Source organism: Mustelus asterias, chromosome 12, assembly GCF_964213995.1.
Source record: "Mustelus asterias chromosome 12, sMusAst1.hap1.1, whole genome shotgun sequence".
Taxonomy (NCBI): Eukaryota; Metazoa; Chordata; class Chondrichthyes; order Carcharhiniformes; family Triakidae; genus Mustelus; species Mustelus asterias.
This window is the reverse complement of record NC_135812.1, coordinates 98,655,644-98,674,469: the sequence shown is the minus strand read 5'-3', so window position 1 is coordinate 98,674,469 and position 18,826 is coordinate 98,655,644. Positions and strand designations below refer to the sequence as shown.

At 42.6% G+C, this 18,826-nt stretch overlaps 1 protein-coding gene across 1 annotated transcript; it reads left to right on the top strand.

Moving 5' to 3' along the window:
- The first annotated feature begins 1,769 nt into the window (after nucleotides 1-1,769).
- Nucleotides 1,770-12,778, top strand: birc5a (baculoviral IAP repeat containing 5a). The gene is made up of 4 exons (XM_078225710.1): nucleotides 1,770-2,208; nucleotides 7,626-7,735; nucleotides 10,348-10,465; nucleotides 11,529-12,778. Exons 1-4 carry the CDS (start codon nucleotides 2,101-2,103, stop codon nucleotides 11,619-11,621), a joined length of 429 nt encoding a protein of 142 aa, XP_078081836.1. The 5' UTR covers nucleotides 1,770-2,100; the 3' UTR covers nucleotides 11,622-12,778.
- Nucleotides 12,779-18,826: the final 6,048 nt, after the last annotated feature.

Sequence of the window (18,826 nt, the reverse complement as noted above, 5' to 3'; positions counted from 1 at the left end):
ATTTCCCAGTACCAAATCCAATGTGGCCTCACCTCTAGTCGGCCCATCCACATATTGTGTCAGGAAACCCTCCCGCACACACTGCACAAAAACTGCCCCATCCAAACTATTTGACCTACAAAGGTTCCAATCAATATTTGGAAAGTTAAAGTCCCCCATGACAACTACCCTGTGACCCCCACACATATCCATAATCTGCTTAGCAATTTCTTCCTCCACATCTCTATTACTATTTGGGGGCCTATAGTAAACTCCTAGCAACGTGACCGCTCCTTTCCTATTTCTAACTTCAGCCCATATTACCTCAGTGTGCAGATCCCCCACGAAGTGCCTTTCCGCAGCCGTTAAACTATCCTTGATTAACAATGCCACTCCTCCACCTCTTTTACCAGCTTCCCTACACTTAGTGAAACATCTATACCCCGGAACGTCCAACAACCATTCCTGTCCCTGTTCTACCCACGTCTCCGTAATGGCCACAACATCGTAGTCCCAAGTACCAATCCACGCCCCAAGTTCATCTACCTTGTTCCGGATGCTCCTTGCATTGAAGTAGACACACTTCAACCCACCTTCCTGTCTACCAGTACCCACCCTTGACCCTGATACCTTCCCCAATACCTCACCACCCTCACTGACTTCTGGACTACAACTCCCTTTCCCACTCCCCTGACAAATTAGTTTAAACCCCCCTGAAGAGCCGTAACAAATTTCCCTCCGAGGATATTGGTGCCCCTCTGGTTCAGGTGCACCCCGTCCTGTTTGTACAGGTCCCACCTTCCCCAGAACGTGTTCCAATTATCCACGTATCTGAAACCCTCCCTCCTACACCATCCCTGCAACCACATATTTAACTGCACTCTCTCCCTGTTCCTCAACTCGCTATCACGTGGTACCGGCAACGTACCAGAGATGACCACATGTTTCGTCTTGGCTCTCAGCTTCCAGCCCAGCTCCAGAAATTCCTGCTTCTGGTAATAATAGTATTTGCGGTGCTGCTGCAGGAAAACGTCCATCCTGACAGGGCTCTCAGTCTGACAGATCTGGGGGCAGTGTCGGTGCCGGCTCCCGGGATGGGGTCTCGGCGATCGGCAGGGTGAGCCGGTAAGATCGTGTGAGTGGCGAACAACTGGGTTTACACCTGGTTTTTCGCCTCTCATCATATTAACGGCCCTGTTCTTATAGAATCCCTACAGTGCAGAAGGAGGCCATTCGGCCCATTGAGCCTGCACCGACAACAATCCCACCCTGGCCCTATTTTCGTAACCCCACATATTTACCCTGCTAATCCCCCTGACATCCCCCTAACACTAAGCAGCAATTTAGCATAGCCAATCAACCTAACCCGCACATTTGTGGGCATCTATTGGCTTAATCAGCCTCATGCCCGGGAAGGATAACAATTCTGTGAACAATGGAAGATCTCAGCAGGTCTGACAGCATCTGTGGAGAGAGATTAGAGCCAACGTTTCGGAAAACTATTCTCTCTACACAGATGTTGTCAGACCTGCTGAGATTTTCCAGCACTTTCTGTTGTTGTTTCAGATTCCAGCATCCACAGTATTTTGCTTTTAACAATTCTGTGATTTTTGGCTGTCAGGATTTACCTATAAAACACCAGAGGTTAAACACACACACACATACACAGCCCTGCCTATGTGAGGGAGTTTGGGATGTGACAGGCGCTATCTAAACACAGGTCACTGCCATGGGAGAGAGAGCAGCTTCTTCGCCACGTGATCCAACTCTGTGACGTACCCGGTCTCTGCGCCAATGAGCGCGGGGAAGGCCGAGCGCGCGGACAACGGTCTCGGGTTTGAATTTGCGGTCGGTTCAGAGCGCGAGCGGAGAGAGAGAGGAACCGACAGATACCCCCCCCCCCCCCCCCATCAAAAACCGCCACAGTTACCCCCCACCTCCCCCATCGGGAACCGCCATAGTTACCCCCCCCCCCCCCCCATCGGGAACCGCCGCCAGGGATCCGGCACCTAGACCCCCCCCCCCCTCCCCTCCCCATTCCCGGGAACCGAGAGTCCCCTTCACCCCGGGAGCCGGCACCGACACTGCCCCCAGATCTGTCAGACTGAGAGCCCTGTCAGGATGGACGTTTACCTGCAGCAGCACCGCAAATACTATTATTACCAGGAGCGGCTGGACACCTTCCAGAACTGGCCCTTTGACGCCGACTGTATGTGTACCCCAGAGAATGTGAGTGAGGGTGTGGGGGTCTGCTGCCTGGGGGGTGGGGTGGGTGCAATTTCAATTTTATTAACATTTTCTGCAGTCAGTATTTCATTTTAAAACTGACTTTTCTTTAATTTTGTTGGAATATCGAGTTTGTGTACCTGCTGAAATGATTGTCTATGTAAGGACATACAGTCCAACAATCCACTTTTAGCAAGGATAGGGTCATTTCAAACTTGCAAAAAGAGGTTGGCAGTGAGGTCTTGTCGTTTGGCTTTTTGGTGGCTCACTGGTAACACTTCTTGTCTGAACCTAAGTCCCCCTTAGGGAGCGAGGCTCCACAAATACCTCCATTCTCCATGATAGAGGAGCTCAGTATATCAGTGCAAAAGACACGGTTGAAACAGGTACGATCTTCAGTCTGAAGTGTCCAGTGGATGAATCATCAGGTCCTTCAGAGGCTCCCAGCATCACAGATGTTATCAGCTAATTTGATTCACTCCATGTGACATTGAGAAATGGCTGAAGACACTGCAAAGGCAATGGGCCCTGACAACATTTAACGATAATACTGAAGACGTACTCCAGAACTAGCCAAGTTCCAGCACAGCTGCACCACTAGCATCTATCCAGCAATGTGGAAAATTGCTTAGGTACGTCCTGTGTAAAAACAAAAGCAGGACCAATCCAACCTGGCCAATTAACATCCCTGATGTGGAGATGCTGGGGTAAACACAGTGAGAAGTCTCACAACACCAGGTTAAAGTCCAACGGGTTTATTTGGTAGCACAAGCCACTAGCTTTTGGAGTGCTGCCCCTTCATCAGGTGAGTTAACATCCCATCAGTCTACTCTTGATCATCAGTAATGTGATGGAAGGGATCATTGACTGTTATCAAGTGGCACACTGTGGGGGCAGTGGCTATGGTATTGACACTAGGATATAATCTAGATCTTTGGCACTCCAGTTCAAATCCCATCACAGCAGATTGGGAAATTTCATGGAATATTTTTTAAAAAACAGCTGGACTTTTTGACTCTCGTTTTAAAAAAACGATAGTCGCAATAACCAGTCCTGACCTCAGCACAGCCTTGGTCCAAATATGGACAATTGAGCTGAATGAACACAACTGGTGAAGTGAGTGTGGCTGCATTTGACCGTGTGTATCAAGGAGCCCCTAGCAAAACTACAATCAATAGGAACTGGGGACACTCTCCACCTGTTGGAGTCATACCTAGTATAAATGAAGGGGGTATCGAAAGAAATACCTAGTATAAATGAAGGTGGTCAATTTTCTCAGACTAGAAACATAGAAGGTAGGAGCAGGAAGAGGCCATTTGGCCCTTCGAGCCTGCTTCGCCATTCATTATGATTATGGCTGATCGTCCAACTCAATCGCCTAATCCTGCTTTCTCCCCATAACCTTTGATCCCATTCGCCCCAAGTGCTATATCCAGCCGCCTCTTGAATACATTCAATGTTTTGGCATCAACTACTTCCTGTGGTAATGAATTCCATTAGCTCACCACTCTTTGGGTGAAGAAATGTCTCCTCACCTCCGTCCTAAATGGTCTACCCTGAATCCTCAGACTGTGATCCCTGATTTTGGACTCCCCCACCATTGGGAATGTCCTCCCTGTATCTACCCTGTCTAGTCCTGTTAGAAATTTACAAGTCTCTTGAGATTTCCCCCCCACCCCCATTTGTCTGAAGTCCAGTGAAAACAATCCTAACCTAGTCAATCTCTCCTCCATACATCAGTCCCGCCATCCCCAGAATCAGCCTGGTAAACTTTCGCTCCACTCCAAGAGCAAAACATCCTTCCTCAGAAAAGGAGACCAAAACTGCACACAATACTCTAGGTGTGGCCTCACCAAGGCTCTGTATAATTGCAACAACATATCCCTTCTCCTGTACTTGCAACCTCTCGCAATGAAGGCAAGCATACAAGTTGCCGCATTTACTGCCTGCTGCACCTGTATGCTTTCCTTCAATGACTGGTGCACCAGGACACCCAGGTCCTACTGCACACTTCCCTCTCCCAATTTACAGTCCTGAGACATCACTGCAGGAGGTCCTCAGTGTAGTGTCCTAGGCCCAAGCAACTTCAGCTGCTTCGTCAATTATCATCTTTCCATTGTAAGGTCAGAAGTGGAGATGTTTGTTGATGACTGTGCACTGAGATACTGAAGCAATCCAAGCCCAATCCATGCAGGAAGACCTGGACAACATTCCGGCTTCAGCTGATAAGTGGCAAGTAACATTTGAGCCACACAAGTGCCAGGAAATGACCATCTGCAACATCTCTAGCCATCTCCCATGACATTCAATTGCATGACAATTGCTGAATCCCCACTATCAATGTGCTGGAGGGGTGGTTAGCATCAACCAGAAACTGAACTGGACCAGCCATATACATACTACGGCTACAAGAGCAAGTCAGACAGATGCTGGGAATTCTGTGGTGAGTGGTTCACCTGCTGACTCCCCAAAGACTGCCCACCATCTATCTACAAGGCACAAGTCAGGAGGAATGATATACACTCAACTTGCCTGAATGAATGCAGCTCCAACAATGCCCAAGAAGTTTGACACCAAGCAGTCTACTTGATAGGCACCCCATCTACCATCTTAAACATTCACTCCTCCCACCACTGACACACAGCGGCCAACATGTTTACCATCTATTGAAACAACTCACCAAGGCTCATTTGATAGCATCTTCTGAACCTCTACCACCTCGAAGGATGAGTGTAACAGATGTGTGAGGATTCCATCCACCACCTGCAAGTCTCCCTTCAAGCCACTTGCCACCCCTCTGTCGCTGTGTCAAAATCTTGGAACGCCCTCCCAAACAGCACTGGGTGTACCTACATCATAAGGACTGCAGCAGTTCAAGAATCCTTATGCCACCACCTTCTCAAAGACAATTGGGGATGGGCAATAAATGCCCAAAGGGATTCTAAAAGTAATAAAAAGAGCTTCGCTAAATTACGAAAGAAAACCAGTGCAAAATATCAAGGATAGCAAAAGCTTCTATAGGTATATAAAAGGGAAGAGAGTCGCTCGGGTGAATGTTGGTCCCTTGGAAGATGAAACCAGAGAGTTAATAGGGGGAATACTGAATTGGCAGAGATGCTAAATCAATACTTTGCCTCAGTTTTCACGGTGGAGGACACTCGTACCATTCCTATAGGAACGGGCAAGTCAGAGGTAATAGGGTAGAAGAACTTGGAACAATCCACATCGATAGGGAAAAGGTAATCAGCAGAAAAAGGTATTCTTGAATTGAGGGCAGACAAGTTCCCCGGGCTAGTGGTATGAAAGGAAGTGGCGGCGGATCCATTGGTTGTAATATTCCAAAATTCCCTAGACACGAGAAAGTGGATTGGAAAAATGCTAATACAATGCTGATTCAAAAAGGGAGGGAGGCAACATGTGGGAAATTACAGACCAATTAGTTTAACATCTGTTATTCGGAAAGTGTTAGCATCAATTATCAAGGAAGCAATATCAAGACATTTGGAAATTCAAAAGGCTATCCATCAGAGTCAGCATGGTTTTATGAAGGGCAAATCATGTTTGACTAATTTGCTAAGAGTTCTTCGAAGATGTAACAAGCAAAGTGGATAATGGGGATCCTGTAGATGTAGTGTATCTGGAGTTCCAGAAGGCATTTGATAAGATGTTGCACAAAAGGTTAATTCACAAGGTTAGATCACATAGGGTTAGGGGTAATTTATTAGCTTGGATAGGTGACTGCCTGATGGACAGAAGACAAAGTCTGGATAAATGTTTTTTTCTGGATGGCAAGAAGTAACTTGTGGAGTGCCACAGGGTTCGGTCCTTGGGCCTCAGCTATTTAGTATCTATATTAATGACTTGACTTGAATACAGGGATAGAAAGCTCTATAGCCACATTAGCAGATGACACAAAAATAGGTGGGACAGTAAGTTGCAATGAGGAAATAATCTTACAAATGGAGAAAGATAGGTTAGGAGAGTGGGCTAAAATATGGCAGATGGAGTTTAACATGGATAAGTGTGAGGTCATGCACTTTGGTTGGAAAAATGGGAAGGTGACTTATTATCTAAATGGGGAGAGACTCTGGGGTGCTTTGGTGCAGAGGGATCTGGGTGTCCTTGTTCATGAGTCACAGAAAACTAGCATGCAGGTACAGCAGATAATAAAGAAAGCAAATGGAATGTTGGTATTTATAGCTAAAGGAATAGAATAAAGGTAAGTACTGTTGCAACTATACAAGGCATTGGTGAGGCCGCACCTGGAGTATTGTGCACATTTTTGGTCCCCTTATTTGAGGAAAGATGTAGTGGCATTGGAGGAGGATCACTAGATTGATTCCAGAGATGAGGGGTTTGTTGTATGAAGAGAGATTTAACAGTTTAGCCCTGTACTCTCTGGAATTTAGAAGAAATGAGGTATATAGATGATAAAAGGGATGGAAAAAGTAGACGTGGAGCGTATGCCTCTTGCGGGGCATTCTAGGATGACAGTCTTTGTATAAGGGGTAGTAAATTTGAAACAGTTAAGGAAAAAATACTTCTGCCAAAGGGTTGTGAATCTGTGGAATTCGCTACCCCAAAGTGCGGTGGATGCTGGGACAGTGAGTAAATTCAAGGAGGAGTTAGACAGATTTTTAATTCGTTACGGGGAGAAGGCAGGAAAATGGGATGAGGAGCACATAAGCCATGATTGAATGGCGGAGCAGACTTGATGGGCCAAATGGCTTAATTCTGCCCCTATATCTTATGCACTCCCCTAGCCAGGGATGGCCATGCCCCACAAAAGAATCCAGAAATCTGATCATAAAATTGAGACTGGTCTAGTGCTCCCTCCATATTGGCGATGATGCTGTCTTTTGAACATTGCTCAGCTGGGAGGCGTAAAACATTTGTATAATTCTGAATGTCTCAAAGTCACTCCGTAGCAAATAAATTATTTTGAAATATTGCCTCCATGTTATGCAGAGGAGCCAATGAGATAACTGACTAGTCATGATGGTATTGGAGAATCACATACATATTTATTGACTCATGGGCAATAAATGTTGGCCAGCCAGCGATGCCCATGTCGCACGAATGAATATGGTGAAAATACTGGCAAATTCCATATTGTTCATGTTCAGAATAATGTGATTTTTCCACCTGCACTGGCAAGAGGGCCTCTGCTTAATGTCTTCTGTGAAGAACAGCAGTCCCTCAATATTACACAAGTGTCAATTTACATTGTATGCAAGTCTAGAATGGGGTCTTAACTCTGAACTAACTTAACATTTTAAAACCTCCTTTGCACATTTGGAAAATATTAAGAATAGCCAGTGTGACCACTTCATTTCACCTCTGATCTTTTCTTTGATATTAAATAAATTTAAGAAGAGAAAATTGTTGTTTAAGTCAATAGTTCGTCTTATTCCTTTCAGATGGCTGCAGCAGGCTTTATTCACACCCCAAGTGAGAATGGTCCTGATGTTGCTCAATGCTTCTTTTGTTACAAAGAGCTGGAAGGATGGGAGCCTCAAGATGAACCTTTGTAAGTAGTGAATCCTAGCATGGAATTTCTCTCTGCTGTGCTGCTAAACAAATTCTCATGATACTGATCTTCAAGAAATCTGTAAGTTTATGCAAGAATTAGGCAGGCTTGGAGAGCGGGGGAGGAAAACTTGAGCTGATCTGCAGTTTGCCTTTGCAGGGAAAACAGAATCCTGCAAGTTTGGAGTAGCAATACTAAAGGACTGATGAGGTTAGCATCGCTGTCTCACAACGCCAGGGACCTGGGTTCCATTCCAACCTTGGGTAACCGTGTGGAGTTTTCACATTCTCCCCGTGTCTGCATGGGTTTCCTCCGGCTGCTCCGGTTCCCCCCACAGTCCAAAGATGTGCAGGTGAGGTGGATTGGCCATGCTAAATTGCCTTTTAGTGTCCCAAGGGGGAATTAGTGGGGTAAATATGTAGAGTTACAGGAATAGGGCCTGGAAAAGATACTCTGTAGGAGGGTTGGTGCAGACTTGATGGACTGAGTGGTTCCTTCTGCACTGTGGGGATTCTATGATTCCAACTTTAATGCTTCCCAAACTATTTTCCAATATGACCCTAATTTAACACTTGAAAATTAACACAACCCCAGGTTCCAGCAAAAATACAACAGTAATATAACAGTATAATAGAATTATATAATTATTGAAGTCTCTGAATCTTAGATCAACTTATATAATATGGAATCCCTGGTCTTCAGTGAGTGGGAAATCTTCAGTTCTTAAATCCGTGTCTATCTCCATCAGCGTTGCTCTGAGAAGTCACTCCAGGAAACCTCTGACACATTTACGTTGATGCATTGTTACTTCACAGCACACCTGATCCGAGCCATTGCAGCCAATCAAAGTGATCAATGCCAGGTGTTTGTCTTTGGTTACTTCCCATTGCCGGGGCAATATGAGGGGACAGGAGATTAAATGGTTTTATTTTCTGCAATCCCATTTGTTGTTTCTGTGACCCTAATTAAGATTGACCCATAGTTTAGGGACCATTATATACCATGTTTGCAAGATTTGATGAATGAACAGTTTTTCAATAAAAACTGAGGCCCGTGGGAAAACTGGAGAAGTACTTTATATATAGTTCTGATACTCAGTTGAATTGTATTTCAACGCACACCTGTACTACTCTGACTTAGTTTGTATTGTACTCATAAAGTAGCTGCAACAAAATGGCTATAAAACCCATTTGTGACTTTTTTGTGCTGCTTTGAACTGTATAATGCAAGATTTGTTTAGTGTTTCCCATGGCAGTATTACACTAATTGTTGCTGTCTAAGTAAGTGCCATGCCGAGTGGTGTAGGCAACCACAGTCTTCCAAACTTTCCCATTTATGACGATAGTGAGTGGCTTCTTTTAGGATTCTGGCTAACATAGGACTTGGAAGCAGGAATCGACCATTTGGCCCTTTAAACTTGGTTGAAACGGTTTTTAACGTTGCTTAGCTGCTTCCTTTGCTGTTTGTCTTTTGCTTCCATTAATCCTTCTAGTGGTTAATAGGCACTCCAGCCCTCTTGCGCACACAACTCCTGTTCTTTGTTGATATTATTTGAGTTCTCTTGTTCTGCCAGCCTCATTGTATTACTTCATTTGCTCTTTTCTCCACTCAGCTTGCCCGTAAGGATCCTTCTTTAGCATTACATTTTGAAGCAGTTGATTTTCTTTCCTTCCCCCTTCCCAATATTTCAAGCTCCACACCCATAATTCATTACTGACCAATAACATTTTGGTCCATGGATTCAAGCCTGAAGCTGTTTAACTTTGTTAAAAATACTTTTGTCAAATCCTTTTTCAGATTTCAGTACTGCTTTTGACATTGGATGTTACTTTGCTTCCTAGATAGTTGAATTAATTTACGTGTTCTAACTTCTGTTTACTCTGGGATTGCATTACATCAATATGGGCTTAAAAATGCTTTGGTTTCACGAAAATTGTATTACACATGGAACCTGTGTACAGCATTCTGATTTACTTCCATTCCAAGCATATATACTGATACCAAACTTTACTGCATCATCTTGGGCAAGACAAACATGCTCATATCTTTCATAGTAGTGGAACCAATGCCATTAATCTCCAGGCACAGTGGTTAGCACTGCTGCCTCAGTGCAGCAGGAACCCAGGTTGGATTCCCAGGTTGGGTCACTGTCTGCGCGGAGTCTGCATGATCTCCCTGTGTCTGCGTGGGTTTCCTCCGGGTGCTCCAGTTTCCTCCCACAGTCCAAAAGATGTGCTGGTTAGGTGCATTGGCCATGGTAAATTGTTCCTCAGTGTACCCAATCAGGTGCCGGAGTGTGACGATTAGGGGATTTTTACAGTAACTTAAATTGCAGAGTTAATGTAAACCTACTTGTGACACAAATAAACTTTAAAACAGAAAATGTTGGAAATACTCTGCCGATACTTGGAGAGAAAAACGGAGTTAACCTTTCATTAAAGCCACTTGGGCAACCAGTTTAACAAGTTCAAATGTTGAAGACTAAGGCACTATATTAAAATTTTGTGCTAGCACCACTGTTTCTATTTTCACCAGTAGAATGTTTCTGACCATGAACTCAGTGGGCAAGTACATTCTAAGTATACAGACCTAACTTTCATATTCTCCCCTAGAGTTGAACATCAAAACCATTCCTCGCAGTGTGCTTTCATCCTGCTGAAGAAAAAGTTTGAAGATCTAACAACAGAAGAGTTCCTCAAATTGGACAAGGAAAGAGTAAAGAATATCATGGTTGGTTCACTTGTGCCTCTATGTAGTTCTATATAAGTGACATAGTAGACCTCACAGAAAAAGGGTCAGTATTTGCAAAAGGCAGCGTTGTCTTATTTGAGGCATTCCCCCAAGACTTTTCTTAGCTGCAGGTATCTACAGCTGGTGCCTCCGTGAGTTTTGATTTTTGAATCAGCTGCTGGGAAGTATATTGGAACAGTTCCATTTTACATCTGAATAAATCCTTGTACTTAATTTCCATTTTTTAATTGGGAGAGCTCTTTTGAACAAAATCACCTAGGGGGCAATCTTACCATCGCGCCCTGCTGGCTAATAACAAAGAACAGTACAGCACAGGAAATAGGCCCTTCGGCCCTCCAAGCCTGTGCCGCTTATTGGTCCAACTAGACCATTCGTTTGTATCCCTCCATTCCCAGACTGCTCATGTGACTATCCAGGTAAGTCTTAAACGATGCCAGCGTGTCTGCCTCCACCACCCTACTTGGCAGCGCATTCCAGGCCCCCACCACTCTGTGTAAAAAAAAAAAAAGTCCCTCTGATATCTGAGTTATACCTCGTCCCTCTCACCTTGAGCCCGTGACCTCTCGTGATTGTCACCTCTGACCTGGGAAAAAGCTTCCCACTGTTCACCCTATATATACCCTTCATAATTTTGTACACCTCTATTAGGTTTCCCCTCATTCTCCGTCTTTCCAGGGAGAACAAGCCCAGTTTACCCAATCTCTCCTCATAGCTAAGACCCTCCATACCAGGCAACATCCTGGTAAACCTTCTCTGCACTCTCTCTAAAGCCTCGACGTCCTTCTGGTAGTGCGGCGACCAATGGACAGAGCGAGCCAGTAAGATTGCAAGAGAGCCAAGAAATCATGTTCGTGCCCCATTTCTTGCCTCTTGTGATCTTACTGGCACCAGATATCCGGTGATGTCAGTCTTGCTTTTGTGTATTGTAGGTCAACTGTATTGTGAATATAAAGTTGTCTGTGGAGGGATTTGGGGTGTTAGCTGGAGGAAGAAGAATTTGAAAAGGGAAAAAAAATAAACAAAATTTCATTTTTTTTTCCAGAAGAAACAAGTCGCTGAAAAAATTCGGTCATTCGAACAAGAGGCAAAAGCTGCAAGAAGCATAATAGAAGACTTTGTTACTAAAGACTGCTAGTGATGCAGGATATTTTCCTTTCATTATGTGCTTTACTAAATAAAATTATTTATCAATAGCTCATGAATTGATCAGAATCCTCAAGTTGAGGATTATGGCTATGTATTATACAACATTCTTCTAAAATTGTCTGTAAACTTCTTGGATGTGCTTTGTTCCACTCATTCCATGTAAAATGATCTAACAGTGATTTCTTATTTTGTCAAAATGATTTGAGTACTAATTCACAGCTTTGTTTTCCTATCCTGGTCAAGTGTTATGTCATCTATGAAAGCTGGTCATTGCCATCAGCAGAACCTCTAGGAGGCTTATAATAGTAATGTTCCAGAGAGCTAAGGATTCATTTTTGGATAATGCTTACCTTAATTTATCACATCTATTGCAAGTTTACATAATCTCTTATCACCTTCACTCTTGTACAAAGCACAAGTATCTATGGGATATTGATCAGAGTTTTGAGCATCTGTCCTCTTGTAGGATATAGTGGATTTGCACCCTTGAAGTGGGTGACTTGACTGGTTTGGGCTAGATATATGAAGGGTCTAATCTTTGGAAACATACTGCATTTAAAGTTTGAGTGGATCTACTGAATTAACTGAACTGATGATTTTCAGCATCCTTTGCAGGCAGCTTGGGCGGATGAGGAAAGAGACACAGATATTGCAAGCTTGTACGTACTGTGGTTGGCAAGAGAGTGGTTTCGAGAAAAGTCAGTCCTTGAAGCATTTGCAGATGTAATTGATGGTGACTCAGTATTGTCTGACTGCAACTGTTAAAGCACAACCCTTCTTGCCTCTACTCCCAGCCTGGACAGCCTTGGCTGTATGTCTGAATCAGGAATTAATTGACTTGCAAGTAGCAGCAATTTTCATTTTTTTGTTGTAAATATTTGAAGAATCAACATTTTCTGCTCATTCTTTTGAAACTTGCTGATATTGGTTAGCCTTGTACTCTGTCTGTTTATGATTTCTTTTCCAAATGTGATTTGGTAACTTGTGGTATCATATTAAATTGTGGCATGATTATTCTCATTGCAATTACTCCTACCTATTTTTGTGTGTAGGGATTTGATTTTAAAAAAAACTTCTAAGTGCTGAGATCCTAAAGAAAGCACTTGTACCTATATTTTTGAGATTAAATAAAACAATTGAAGACTCACTTCAAGACAGAGTCAATGACAATGGAGCAAAGGGACTAAATCAGTGGGCAACCTAGGCTAGTGAGTGGACCGCATGAGTGGCCCTCCTTTATCTCAGTGGGCCATTAGATTGAAATCGGCCTTGTTCACTAACAGTGGCCCCATGAATAATATTGAATACATTTAATATGCTGAATGTTTGTTATAGAAAATACTTAATCATTTATTAATAGAACTATCGACTTCAAATGGTAAAAACTAAATAAATATTTGCACTTTGGACGTAGGAGGCCTGCAGGGCTCTGTTAATGCTGGTGTACACTCAGCATGCACCTCACTTCATTTGCCCTTGCCTTATTGTTAGCATCACTTCAGTCATACCACTAGGAAAAAACCATGCAGATAGAAATCAGTGGAATGTTGTAACCCAGCACCTGGGCAATGAAATATCTCATGTTCATGAGCTTCATGTGGCTGCAGGTTACCCACCATTAGGCTAAATGGGGTTGGGGGTGGGGTGGGGGGGGGGGGGGGGGTGTACTGATCAGCAATGTTCTAATTGAAAGATGGAATAGGCTTGAGTTGAATTGCTTACTGTTCTTTGCTACTATAAAAACTGTCAGGTATTCTTTAAATGTTATATCACCACCTTTACCAGTAATATTCTGGTAATTACACTGACAAGTGAAGTGATTTGTACATAATTCATGTGATTTAATCATAATTCATGTGATTTAATCAAGCAATAAGATTATGGAAGGTTTTAGCCTGTTGCTTTGATAAGGGTATGACTGATGAATTTAACTGATTGTAAGGCAGTTGCCTGCAATCTGGTATACTCTGAAGTAAATTTGAAGGACATTCATTCATCTTGCCCTGCAATAAAAACCTACAACTGTTAAGCAGTTCAGTAAAGGTAACACCAGCGTTAGAATCTCTGTGGGAAAGATCCAGGAAAACTGCATAAATGGCCACTTATTCCAAAGACTTTCTGCCATTGTTATGACAAATTAGGTGAATCTGCTGTGGAAATGACAGTCACAGTATCCCACTTTAAAGGAATAATTTGTTTCCTTTAAAAAATAGAAACAAGTGAGGCAACAAGGTCACATTAATTGCTGCCAGTCCCTTTATAATTACATAGTCCCCACCTCATACTTCACTTATGAACTATCCAGATGCTTACTTTCCACTTCCAGTACTGATAGTTGCACAACAGAGTGCTGACGTTGATAACTGCTGAGTCCAAAAGCCACAAATCTTAAAGAACATAGACTAACTCTAATAGCATTTTACAGATAACGGGTAAATTTCAGCTATGCAAAAACCATTAAAGCATTGCATAATATATGCATTCATAAAAATGATTGACTTGTGTGGTCAAAACTGAATTTTAAGGTCTGTCTGAATCAAGGAATTATTGAAATACAATCTGAAATTAATATTAACTGGAGCGATTGTCTTTCTCTTCAACTCCTCCCCTTCCTCCTAAAATAAACATTATTGGCCAATTAAGTTGAGGAAGGAGAGGTATAAACTCACATAGCCAGTTCATAGTGGCTAACAGAATCTCTGGAAGGCACCTGGGTACAGAATACAGTGCTGGGCTGGATTGCTCTACCTGCTCTTGTATTTTGCAAGAAATTAAATCAGTGGGCTGAACCTGGCTGGCTTGCTTCCATTGAGACGGGTTTGCACAAGACACAGGCAGAGAGGTAGTTAACCATTAGCAGTTAAATGTACACTAGTGCACTCTGTTAAATCAGCTTAAATTGAACGTCCTGCTCCGCAAGCCATGACCATTCCTCACTGCTATTTTTGAAACCAAATGAGCTGGTACTAATGAATTGAGCATACAAGTTAATTAAGCTGCCATTAAAATTATCATGCACTTTTTGACTGAAAATGGCAGGGTCATAAATAGGCCACCACCCTTTAGGAAGATATTATTGAATGAGCAAAAATTGCTTAAAATTTTAAAGTGAAAGATGGTAGATACTGCGAGGCTGTTTGCCCTAGCAGTAGAGTGTAGATCAATGGGTCGTAGCCTCAGAATAAGGGGTAGGCCATAAGAGGAGTGGAGAAATTTCTCCACTTGGTATCTGTGGTATTCTCTACTCCAGGAGGATGTGGATACAATGTTGAAAAGTATATTCAAATCTGAAACACATTTTTGGGCATCAAGGTAATTGAGGGACATTAGGGTTGGCTGAAAAATAATCTGATATAGAAGTTCAGACCATATTGGATGATGGAATGGCTTGGTGAGTTGTATTGCCTACCAGTTTATTATCATATTCATACCTGGAATTGTGAATACCTTTCTGAAACAGTGTCAGGTAAATTAAGCTTTCCTCTACTTCCATTCCTACAATTTATTTTTACAATTATTCCAGGATTCCTGTACAGTAAGATTGTCTTGCCTTGGAAAAGGAGAAGGCTAAGGGAGAGATTTGATAGAGATGTTCAAAATCGTGAGGAGGCTGGACACAGGGAAAAACTTTCCACCAGTAAAAGGATTGAGAAAGGGAGGGCACAGATTCAAAGTGATTTGCAAAAGAAGCAAATGTGGTTTGAGAACTTTTTCATACAGGAGTGGTTTGGGTCTGGAATGCACTGCTTGGGAGTATTGTGGAGGAAGGTTCAATTGAGGCATTCAAGAGGACATTAGATTATTGTTTACATTCAAATATCCAGAGTTGCAGGGAAAAGGCAAGAGAACGATATCAAGTCATAATGCTCATTAGAAGAGCTGGTGCAGCCACAATGGGCCGAATAGCCTCCTGTTGCATGGTAATAATTCCGTGATGGACCACATGAATCCATTCATTCCTAGGATGTGGGCAAAGCCAGCAATTACTCTTCCCCAATTGCCTGAGAAGGTGGTGGTGAGTAATCTTGAATACAACTGAGTGGCCAAATGAAAGTTAAGAGCCAACCAAACTGATCTGGAGTTTTGCATAGCCTAGACCAGGAGAGGATGGCGGATTTCTTTCCCAAAGGATATTAGTGAATCAGATCGGTCTCTACAACAATCTGGTTACATCATGGTTAACCATTGCCAATATTAGCTTTTTATTTAGTTGTGCTTAAATTCCCCACCCGCTGTAGTAGGATTCAAGCTCTTGTCTCCAGAGCATTAGTCCAGGCCTCTGGATTACTTGTCCGGTAACATTACCACTATGCTTGCTGTACCCCTTAAATTGCTACAATTGGGTTCAGCAACCAGGGTTAGATAAGTGAGAAAAATAGTCAGTGACTGTAGAAGATGGATAATTAGATGGCAGGTGAGGATAGGATTTGGCTAAACATTTATTCTGTGAAGAGCCATCGAGATTTGCATGGAAAACACCAACTTGATTAGTCTAGTTCAGCTTGTAAAAGTGTATTTTAATTGTGATAATGCCTTGAGGAAAGTAAAATATCTTTTGAAAATAAGACTTGACTGTACACATCTGAACAACTGGTGGCGGATACCCTCCCAGAAATTGGATGTTTGTTGAGCTTTGCATTTATTTTTTGCAGAACTTGATTTCATGAAATTGGATACAATACATTATAACAATCAAGACCAAGTAAAAGCATTAGTTATTTGATTACATTAGTGCAAGATAGCTAAGCTTTTAAACAACATCGCCCTAGTAACTTTTCTTCTCATTTGGTATTGCTGCTCTGGCTTTTCTCGTACCTTAAGTCTTTTGCGTTGAAACTCAATGTTTGTGCCAAGAGGCAGCCAGCTCTCTAGAATTTGATTTCTTTCTGAGCCTGAAGATGCAAGGGCATGTGATCATCTATATCCCAGATAAAAATTGTCACCAATGCAATAAATACTCGTACAGAGCTAGATATTTGTACAGGTTAGAAAATAACAAACTGACAAACAGCAATTACATGATGGCACCTATTTGCTTGTACAATTGGGACACAAGCTAATCAAGTTCACATTTGCCATTTTTTGAGAATTGCCAAGCTTGGCAAAAATGGTAACTTCCTTACTGATTATAAATGGTGCATCTTAGTTACTGGTCAAAAGCAGTAAACGGAATTTTCTATCTTGAAGAAGCAGGTGATGATGCTGTTGACAAATGCCATCTTAGATGCCAATGGTCTTATTGGTTACAGGTTTAAAGATGCCCAGGCTCATCCTGACCTGAAGAACTGCCCTTTCACTTGTGTAAATAATGATGGCTGTCTTAGGGTTGAAGTTTGAAATCTGAAAAGTTGTTTTTACCCAGAGATTTCTTCTTTAAGTAAGATGAGAGAGTTTGCTGAGGCTTACCATGGAAAGTCAGTCATAAAATGCACCTAACATTGCTGAATTTGATGTCTCAATGGCATGCCACTTATTGGTGCTATTTTTAACCTCTGTATGTTGTATAACCAATGCGCTTAACTGGAGCTGCCATTTCCCAAGTCTGAGGAAAGGAATCAAGTCATTTTCATTTTTGGCTTGGCTGCCTAATGTTTTTGATGTTTCTATTTGCAATGGAATTGACAGCTGATGAAACCCATCTTGATGGACAAACACATAGGCAACCCTTTAATTGCTGAACTGAAAGGGAAATATAAGAACATGGCTCACACAGCTGTTCTCTATTGCCAACACTCATGCAAACCGAGGTTAAGAAGACTTTAGGAAGATATTGTTTTCTATATAGAGTTATTAGAAGAGCTCTCGGTGGGTAATATTCCTGTCTCTGAGCCAGATGCTCTGGGTTCACACCCCTCTCCAATGCTCGATGACCAAGGAAGGTGTGTTTATAATGTGGCCAATTCTTCCAGCCAAGGTGGAAAGAATGGCAGAGTTTCCTGGTCAGCTAACGTGATGGAAAGAAGGTTGCATCCTCTATCATCACAATAGCTCCAGGTCACAACATAAGTGCATTTTAACATAGCAGCTCAGACTCTGCAGCTGGTATGGATAAGATTGGTGCCAGCAGCAGTTTTATTCCAAGTTCTGGGTGGATTCGGGCCTAGCCTCCTTGCCCTGGCTGTGGTGGAGATCATGGCACTATGGGTCAGAATTGCCTTTGGGTAGAGAACTGGGGAAGAATCATCACTGCACAGAATGAGGACATTTGGCCCATCAAATCTATGCTGGTTCTCTTAGAGAGTGGTTTGAGGAATCTGATCTTGCGGCATACTTGATTCTGCAGGGAAATCCTTACCAGGTGCCAATCCTGACAAAATTCAAATCCTTGACTGCCCTTTGCTGTATTCATCATATTTTTAAGATTCAGTACTTGGCAGAGATCTTTTTATTATTTATTCTTTCATGGGATGCGGACATGACCAGCATTTGTTACACATCCCAAAAATTTCCCAGGAATTGAGAGTCTGGAGTGTTACAATCCCGGTTGGTGTTATAACTGAACAGGAATATTCCAGAATGGAACCCTGGCTCAAAAAATCATAACTTTTACTTTTTATAAAATGTGGAGGAACACTCAATTTAACTGCTAATTAGTTTTAACAGCAAGAGAAGTAAAACATACATAAAAAATTTGGATTATAATAGAACATTTCTTTACTCCCCCTTTACCTTTAGGGTGAACAGTGGGAAGCTTTTTCCCAGGTCGGAGGTGACGATCACGAGGGGTCACGGGCTCAAGCTGAGAGGGGCGAAGTATAACTCAGACATCAGAGGGACGTTTTTTACACAGAGACTGGTGGGGGCCTGGAATGCGCTGCCAAGTAGGGTGGTGGAGGCAGGCACGCTGACATCGTTTAAGACTTACCTGGATAGTCACATGAGCAGCCTGGGAATGGAGGGATACAAACGATTGGTCTAGTTGGACCAAGGAGCGGCGCAGGCTTGGAGGGCCGAAGGGCCTGTTTCCTGTGCTGTACTGTTCTTTGTTCTTTGTTCTTTATCTTAACAATTGCACACAGATTTTAAGATTAATACAGATTACAAAATACATTTGAAGCCTCAATGGTCTCATTAACACACACAGTCCCTTTTTAAAGCACACAGATTGGTTGCTGTCAAATACACACACTTTACTCTGAACCGAAGTTAGTGTCTGTGGTTTTTTTCTTCAGAATCCCCACAGATGATTATCAC

Bases quoted from the DNA above. Each gene is read 5' to 3' on its own strand.
- birc5a (XM_078225710.1), top strand. From the start codon at position 2,101: ATGGACGTTTACCTGCAGCAGCACCGCAAATACTATTATTACCAGGAG. The intron at 2,209-7,625 runs GTGAGTGAGGGT...TATTCCTTTCAG, and splicing joins GTATGTGTACCCCAGAGAAT to ATGGCTGCAGCAGGCTTTAT. The intron at 7,736-10,347 runs GTAAGTAGTGAA...ATTCTCCCCTAG, and splicing joins GAGCCTCAAGATGAACCTTT to AGTTGAACATCAAAACCATT.